General features: G+C 43.4%; 1 protein-coding gene across 2 annotated transcripts in view; it reads right to left on the bottom strand.

Annotated features, from left to right (window-relative positions):
• Positions 1 to 6,766, bottom strand: part of LOC138200752 (tripartite motif-containing protein 16-like protein) — an 8,511-nt gene extending 1,745 nt beyond the window's left edge. Inside the window, exons 1-5 of one of the 2 annotated variants that reach the window (XM_069153636.1) lie at positions 6,261 to 6,766; positions 1,279 to 1,374; positions 962 to 1,195; positions 716 to 887; positions 536 to 634 (exon numbers count right to left, since the gene is read on the bottom strand). In XM_069153636.1, coding sequence (XP_069009737.1) covers positions 536 to 634; positions 716 to 887; positions 962 to 1,195; positions 1,279 to 1,374; positions 6,261 to 6,722 — 1,063 coding nt within the window. In that variant the 5' untranslated portion in view covers positions 6,723 to 6,766. The remainder of the gene's footprint in view (positions 1 to 535; positions 635 to 715; positions 888 to 961; positions 1,196 to 1,278; positions 1,375 to 6,260) is intronic. The other variant, XM_069153643.1, reaches the window with a different exon arrangement.
• Between the last annotated feature and the right edge of the window lie 2,274 nt (positions 6,767 to 9,040).

The following is a 9,040-nucleotide window of genomic DNA, read 5'->3' as shown; positions in this document are numbered from 1 at the left end:
GTGGTACTTCAGAAAAATCTGCACACTTTAATATCCTTAATAAATATTTCACACAAACTATTTTGCTGAGTTTCAACAGTGACTTAAAACCTAAGATTGTCTTAGTAAAGTTAAATAATGAGTGGATTCATATTTTTGCACAACAAACTGTTTCTTTTAGAGTAAACATACTTTAAACGTCTTCTTTTTAAACTTAATATTTAAATATTCATCCTCTCCTTCTATCTGCCGTTAAATATAGATAAACATAAAAAAAATTTAAATATCCAACAAAACAGAGTAAACCACATTTCAAAAGTTATAATCCACTAAGTCACCACATCTATTCTGATAATTATGAATAAACTTGTGAATATACATTTAGTATAACTGATGCTGCACACCTGAATCTCATCAGCCAATCAAGGAGCGTAAAGAATATTTAAGAACCTCTTTTTCATTGTTTTTCAGGACGTTTCATGAGATAATAAACAGAGAAACTCTTCATAATTAAAAACATGAACTCCTTCTCATTTAAAGAGTTGAAGGTACAAACCAGGAAGCGGTGAGCTGCTGGCTTCATATCTGGGCTGGACGTCATCTTCATCATCTGACTCTTCTTCTGACTCCTGCTGCTCTCCGCTCTCAGCTGGAACTAATAAAGACTCAGATCATCTTAAAGAGAATTAAAACTGTAAATGAAAATAGATTTCTACGTGTCAGTCCAGAAACACACCGGTTTGACAGATGGAGGCGAACTCTTTGTCACAGAGTTCCTCCAGCTTCCTCCCGAGCTGCTCCACGGATCTCTTAGTGAACTGGAAGGGGAGGAGAGGATCCTCCGAGTCCTGAGGAGGAGGAGGAGGGAGGAGGTCTTCCTCACAGAGGAGCCGCACCGAGGGCCACGACTGTGAGGATACAGAGACAGACAGGTGAGCTGTCAGACAGGTACACAGAGCCTCCAGTGATGTCATCACCATACCTGCAGGAAGTGGACGCTGCTGTCAGTCTGAGCCAGACGGTCCAGCTCGGCGTCCCTCCTCTTCATCGCCTCCATCTTCACCTGCAGTCTCTGTCGGGAGGCGTCCACCTGAGCGGCCGCCGCCTCCCTCTGAGCTCCGATCAGCTGACTCAGCGACCGGTAGTGTCTCTGCAGGGAGTCCATGACGTTCACGATGACGCTCTCGCAGTAGTTCTTCGTTAGCCCCGCCTCTTCCTGTTTCACACACAGGTGAGCGTCTACATGGACGCACACGGCACCAATGATACGGAGACACTTTGGTCACATGATCTCCTCACCTGAACCTGCTCCGGCATCCTCCCCAGGTTCTCCCACTTCTCTTCCTGTTTCTGGAGATGCTGTTTGAGTTCGGTCCTCATCGTCTTCAGCTCCTCCTTCAGAGTTCAACGGACAAACAGGACTTACTTACATTTCTGAAATTAGTTTTAAACACGTTTCATTACATCCTTTTATTTGTCCTATTTACCTGTAACTCCAAAACTCTAATCATTTCATTCATTACATGCAGGTGGGGACTTTATAAATCCTTCTGGGCACGTTTCAGTGTTAAACTCAAAATTAAAAACTTCCCACTGCATCTTAATAATTCCTTTAAATTTTGTTTATAAATTAGAAAATGAGCTTTGAGTGTCCTTCCAACAGGAAAGTCTTCCAGGTTGGTTCCCACAGCAGATGAACGACTCTACAACTCATGTCCCAGTGACACAAAGTCTATTATCTCGTATGAATTTGAAGGCCATTCCTAATACCAGACTTGTGTGTCGGCAGACGGAGAGACAAGATTCCTCCAATTAAATACGTGCAGAGAAAGAGGATGTAACAGCTGCCAGATTTCAGATTCACAGCTTTCATGATGTGAATTTCTGCTTTGGTTGATTATTGTTCCTGGTTGAAATCCTTGTGTTATTCCACCAACTGACCCTGAAGGTACCACACGCAGTGGCAGTTCTCCTTCTACAAAATAAGATCACATATATGTCGCCTGCTCGACATCTCTCATGCATGGCGATACTACTCTCACAACCTCATCTCTCTATAGAACGATGTACTTCATTAAACCCCTCCACTACCGACTGCAGACGACAGCACACCACACGATTGCATTGCCACAGTAGAGAAAAGGGTGACACCACGAGAAGACCTGGCGGACACACCATATGCAAACGCTGATTTGACTATGTCTGTAGATGGCTCATGTAAAAAGAACACAGACGGCACAAATGCCACAGGATATGCAGTGGTCACAACAAAAACCATCCTAAAATCAGGGAGTCTGTTGACACACTATTCTGCACAAGCAGCCGAACTGATAGCTTTAACTGAAGCTTGTAAAATAGGACAAGGAAAAATAGTGAATATCTGGACAGACAGCAGTTATGCATTTGCATGCTGTCATGTGTTTGAGCAACAGTGGAAAAACAGAGGTATGATTACATCAACAGGGAAGCCGATCGATCCTACACAAGGATCTGCTACTACAATTATTACAGGCCGTACAGCTCCCCAAGAAGGTAGCGATATGTAAGTGTGCCACACACACAACAGGGAATGACCCGGTATCAAGGGGAAACCGCAAGGCAGATGAGGAAGCCAAAAAAGCAGCACACACACTTATAATGACACAAAACGCACAAGAGATTGAACCTGTAGACAATGAGATACTAAAAAACATGCAGAATAATGCTACAGAACAAGAAAAACAACAGTGGAAGGGAAATAAAGCACAACAAAAAGACAATGATTTACGGAGATGACAGGAAGGCAAGATGATACTCCCAAAAAGTTTATATAGATATGCGCCCCTCTTGAGCCAAGGGTTGAACCATGTCTCAACAGGAGGGATGGTATCTATAATAAACCAAGCATTTACAACATATGGCTTTACAAACTACTAAAAAATTTTGTTTGACATGTATTATATGTGCAAAACACAACCCCCAAGGAAACATGAGACCCACAAGGGGCCGGTTCCCTTCACCAGAGTATCCAGTCCAACATCTCTGCATGGATTTTATTGAATTAACACCATGCGAAGGAAAGAAATATTGCCTAGTTATCATCGACACCTTTTCAAAGTGGGCAGAAATATTCCCAACTAAAACACCGGATGCATTGACCGTAGCAAAAGCGCTGACAAGGGACATTATACCACGATTTGGAATACCAGAAAATATATTTTGTGACAACGGGACACATTTCGTGAACATTATAAAACACCTAGCTACAGCTTTCGGGACACAGTGAAGACATCACTGCTCATACCATCCACAGTCAGCAGGCCGAGTGGAAAGAACTAATGGGACAATCAAATTAAAATTGAGAAAGATGATGGCAGGTTTTGTGGAATTGGATGAGATGCATTCCACTGGTAACATTAAATATGCATATTCTACCCAGTGAAAGAGGCATCTCACCGTTTGAAATGATACACGGACATCCCTGTCACATGCCACAACTTGGACCTATTGTGGACAAGAAGGAGACAACTGACCAGACGACTGCAGACTACATGGCCAAAATGTTAAAAAGAAAAGATATCATGTCTTCTGTTGTCCCTCCTGCGCAGGTGGTGGAAAACCAGTCAATAGACCTAAAACCAGAGGACTGGGTTTTCATTAAGGTGATAAAAAATAAATATTGGAGCTCTGCCAGGTGGGAAGGAGCTTTCGAGATACTCCTGGCTACCTCGACAGCAGTTCGGATTGCTGAACGGACCTCCTGGATACACCTCAGCCATTGCAGAAGGATGAGACCTTTGCTTGAACCACATAACTCAGACATACCAGATTCAGTAAGCCAACATATCCCTTGTGGTGAAGTCTGGCTACAAAGGGAGGTGATACCAATAGGGGTACTTGTCTCAAACCAGTGAAGAAACCAACAAACACCCTGGCGAGTAGGTTCTGGTGAGCTTATTTTGGTATATCTGTGGATGGACAGTTCAGCTAAAATGACTCAAGGCAGCATAACATGGCATCCATTCAGGAGGATAGGACTCTGTGGCCTCAGAGGAACCTTTGTTTTCTGATAGTCACAGCTCTGCTCATAGTACTCCCCATATTTTGGTACGGAGCGAACATAACATACCTGACAATCAGACATCAGACGACAAGACCACAATAGGACCTCAGACTACTGACAAAGTTCACAGCACTAAAAGAGCATGTGTAAAGGCTGGTGGAAAATATGCAAGGAACAAAAAATCAGTACCGGGTACAGGGAGCATTAATTCTCACATTCACGGAAGGGCAACAGGCCAGTCTCATGTTTGACGCATGTGCGGTTCTTCCCTGCAAGGGGAAAGACTGCAGCTTAGTTTGGTCAGACAAATATCTGTGCATGGTAGCATCTGTGTCGACCTAAAACAACGACTGTCTCTGATTAAAGGATCTACTGCACCAGGTTGTCACGTACAAAACTGCAACACCTTAATACTGACACTGAAGGATCCAAAGCAATGCGACTCCAGACTGTTAGTACGAGGGGCAGCTGTACCTGGGACAGATCCAAAGGGCTTGATCCAAATAAATATAGTACAACCAGCCACCACGGTATCCCGCCAAAGCGTTGCAAATACGAGCTCACACGTAGATCCTGTAGTCCGACGATTGAAAATAACTAAATTTACAGATGTGGTGTCACTAGAGACGGGTTATGGTGATACCAATATGTGGCTACAGTGGATGCAGTACTCAGATCAGATGACGGGCAAAGCCGACTGCATTGGATGCTCCGAGGCACGCCCACATTTAGGTCCTATACATGAGATGCTGTTAAGGGCCTCAGCGAACAGATGCAACTAGTCTTATGGCGTGGCAGAACTGCATGACATTGGACATGCTGCTGGCTGACAAAGGGGGGTATATGTAAAATGTTTGGCTCTGTATGTTGTACGTTTATTCCTAACAGTACAGCACCAGATGGATCTGTCACCAAGGCTCTACGGGGTCTTACCGCCCTCAGTGAGGAACTTGCTGTAAATGCTGGGATTGATGATCATTTTTCCAGGATGATGGAATCTTGGTTTGGTAAATGGACAGACCTGTTCCTCACCTGTTTCACTAGTGTTTCAATTATAGCAGCCATACTTATTATTTGTGGTTGTTGTTGTAATCCCCGTATCCAAGGATTGATCCAAAGACTAATCAATGTTACATTGACTAAACAGGACATCCTTTATATGCGATTTACTACAACTGACCAAACGTACGAGACCACTAATACGACACCGATTCTACCTACGACTGAACCCCCTGATGAAGACGTATTTGTTCTCCTCCCTGGAGATCAGGACATGTTCTCAGACACTGAGGAGTGATAAAATAATGGATACCATGCTGAAACTTGAGAGAAGTAGCAATGGAGATGATGTCTGGTTGAACAATACTCAACAATAACTGTGTGATTACTATGATTTTCCTCATGATGATTCTTTTATTTTTTAAGTACATGTTATACTTTGTATAAACAGGAGGGATATGATGGGAAATAAGAAATACTTATATACCTGTTGCTCAAGGATGTTTCTGTTGTCTCATTTACGCCGTCTCTGTGTCTTTATCTTGTGACCTACAACCGAACTCAGAGCTAACCAGAAATACGAGAGGACGTGGGAGTGACTGTCAACTGTTTGTTAAACTGTATAAAAGTTGTCCTGCGGAGGACAGACGTTGAGCACTGCTGGACATCTTTCTTTGAGTGTACATGCATTTGCTCCTTCTTGCAAGAATAAATGTCCGATATGTTTGATTTTGAATCCACCCTCTGAGTCATTTTCTAACAATTTCCTTCAGACATATTTAACCATATATTATTTATTTTATTAAAGAAAGAGGATCTTTGATTATTTAAAAAAAAAAAAAAAAAAAAAAAAAATGTATACCAGAACATTTTTTTGTCTGCAAACTTAATTAAGAAGAAACAGATTAAAGATATTTCTATTATTTACCTGAGAGGGAAGTTTGAACTGCTTTTAAAACATATTTGAGTAATATTTTCTTTAGTCAGCTATATTTTTAAGAACTCAGTCTGATATTAATGAATTCGTTTTTAATACTGTTGCTTCATTTGATGAAGTTTCCACAGATTAATGACTGATTATTGACTCTTGGCTTAAATCACAGAACCTTTCAGAAATCGGTTCATTGTCTCAGTAAACTGGTTTAAACGGATTGAAGTTGACTTCCTGAATATAAAACTTTAAAAACAGTCGGAAACGTCCTGTTTTTTGCTCCGGTTGTCTCCGGTTGTGTCTCCGTACCTCCCCCCTCCTCCGCTCCTCCTCCACCCCGCCGATCCGGTGTCCCCGGTGCTCGTTGGAGGCGCACAGATCGCAGATGATCCGTTCATCCGTGCAGCAGTAAACGTCCAGAGGTCTGCGGTGTCTGCGACACCGAGTCCCGTCCGGTGTTCCGGTGCTGCTGCGGGCTTTCTTCTGGACCTGCGGGGACCCGTCCAACTGCTGGTGTCTCCTCTCCGTGTCCCTCACCACCGCAGACAGGGTGCTGTTCTGGACCAGCTCCGGTCTGGAGGGAAACCTGCGGCCACACTGTGGACAGCTGCAGGGCCGGCCGCCGTCCCGGTCCCGGTCCCAGCGGTCCCGGACGCACCGCCTGCAGAAGTTGTGTCCGCAGGGGACGGTGACCGGATCCCGGAGGACGCTGCTACAGATCGGACAGCAGAGACGGTCCCTCCTCACGGAGACATGATGACGTCCCGACATAACGTTCAGGGAAAAACAGAAAGTCACAAAGTCAGTTGAAGTCTTCTTCCGGATGTCAGAGAGGAAATGGGTCGAAACACTTTTCAAAATGTAGAGGGGGCGGGGTTATAACTAATTCAGTTTATATTAAGTTTATTCAAATAGTACAACTTTTCTTGTTTTCAGGTTCATCGTCTAAATGTGTCCAGAGAGTTATCAGTGCATTTTTTCCCCCTCATATTTACTTTGAAAGCTGAAGTCCCCGATCACATGATCACTCCCAGGTCTCCTCTGGTCACGTGATGTGGTTTGTTTACACTCAGTCCTCATGAATGAAGTTTTTACAGCTTCAGACGGAAACTGTTTCAACTTGAAGAAATATATTTCAAAATTAAAACTGATATGCGGCGCTGCACGTTGGGGATCAGCGGGTCACGGCGACCGAAATATGAAGAAAAAAAAGTCATACTATAGCATTAAAATGTATTAATGGGATTTTTTTTTTTTTTACTTTGTGTTAAATACTTTGTATTGTTGTTGACCTTTAGTTTTGTATTATTTGGACTGCATGTACAACATTGAAACCTTGAGCACTCTGAACATGAAGGCTAACAGGGACCTCAGTCCCCATGAACTGTAACCTTGCATGTCTCCCTCCTTGAACCATGTGTGTTACCTGAGCGGGACTCGAACCCGTGTCGTCATGAGGTCTTTTCCAGCTGGGTGTCAGCGTTATAGACCACTGGACTATCTTTGGTGCCAGAGGAAGAGCTTCACGGAGTTCACTCAGAGCCTTAGGGTTAGGTTTAACCTTAAGGTTAGGGTTCACCTTAGGGTTAGGGTTCACCTTAGGGTTAGGTTTAACCTTAAGGTTAGGGTTCTCTTTAGGGTTAGGTTTAACCTTAAGGTTAGGGTTCACCTTAGGGTTAGGGTTAACCTTAAGGTTAGGGTTCACTTTAGGGTTAGGGTTAACCTTAAGGTTAGGGTTCTCTTTAGGGTTAGGTTTAACCTTAAGGTTAGGGTTAACCTTAAGGTTAGGGTTAACCTTAAGGTTAGGGTTCTCTTTAGGGTTAGGGTTAACCTTAAGGTTAGGGTTCTCTTTAGGGTTAGGTTTAACCTTAAGGTTAGGGTTCACCTTAGGGTTAGGGTTAACCTTAAGGTTAGGGTTAACCTTAAGGTTAGGGTTCACTTTAGGGTTAGGTTTAACCTTAAGGTTAGGGTTAACCTTAAGGTTAGGGTTCACTTTAGGGTTAGGTTTAACCTTAAGGTTAGGGTTCACCTTAGGGTTAGGGTTCACCTTAGGGTTAGGTTTAACCTTAAGGTTAGGGTTAACCTTAAGGTTAGGGTTCTCTTTAGGGTTAGGGTTAACCTTAAGGTTAGGGTTCTCTTTAGGGTTAGGTTTAACCTTAAGGTTAGGGTTCACCTTAGGGTTAGGGTTAACCTTAAGGTTAGGGTTAACCTTAAGGTTAGGGTTCACTTTAGGGTTAGGTTTAACCTTAAGGTTAGGGTTAACCTTAAGGTTAGGGTTCACTTTAGGGTTAGGTTTAACCTTAAGGTTAGGGTTCACCTTAGGGTTAGGGTTCACTTTAGGGTTAGGGTTAACCTTAAGGTTAGGGTTCTCTTTAGGGTTAGGTTTAACCTTAAGGTTAGGGTTCACCTTAGGGTTAGGGTTAACCTTAAGGTTAGGGTTCACTTTAGGGTTAGGTTTAACCTTAAGGTTAGGGTTCACCTTAAGGTTAGGGTTCACCTTAGGGTTAGGGTTCACCTTAGGGTTAGGTTTAACCTTAAGGTTAGGGTTCACTTTAGGGTTAGGTTTAACCTTAAGGTTAGGGTTCACCTTAAGGTTAGGGTTCACCTTAGGGTTAGGGTTTACCTTAGGGTTAGGGTTCACCTTAGGGTTAGGGTTAGGGTTAGCGACATGCTATGTCGTTTTGACATCAGTTTTTGGTCATTTTTTCATGTGTGAATCGCCAAAAATAGCAACTAAATTCAAAATGCCGGACTTCCTGTCGAGTTGACGTAATGGTGCGTTGGAACTTTTTTGTACGTCCAGGTGTGATACACGTGTCCACAGAATCTCGTGCACAGAGGTAAATGTAGCCGCCGGGGCATCTCTGTAGGGGGCGCTAGCGAGCCATTTGCTGTGATGGAGTTATTGATGAAGCAGATATGAGTTCAGGGTGTTCCATGTTTCTACGATCTGGAGGATTCATGATGTCCTAATGCTGATGTTGAGATATTCTCTCACCTCCCTGTGACTCCTTCACGCTGCAGGAGGATTCAGGTACTTACAACACCAGCAACAGTTCCTCCTCCTCTCATCACTTCCTGTCTGCATC

The sequence above is a fragment of the Embiotoca jacksoni genome, unplaced genomic scaffold, assembly GCF_022577435.1.
Source record: "Embiotoca jacksoni isolate LCO1_2020_lvr unplaced genomic scaffold, fEmbJac1.0.p SCAF_1, whole genome shotgun sequence".
Classification (NCBI taxonomy): domain Eukaryota; kingdom Metazoa; phylum Chordata; class Actinopteri; family Embiotocidae; genus Embiotoca; species Embiotoca jacksoni.
This window is presented reverse-complemented; position numbering and strand designations above follow the sequence as displayed.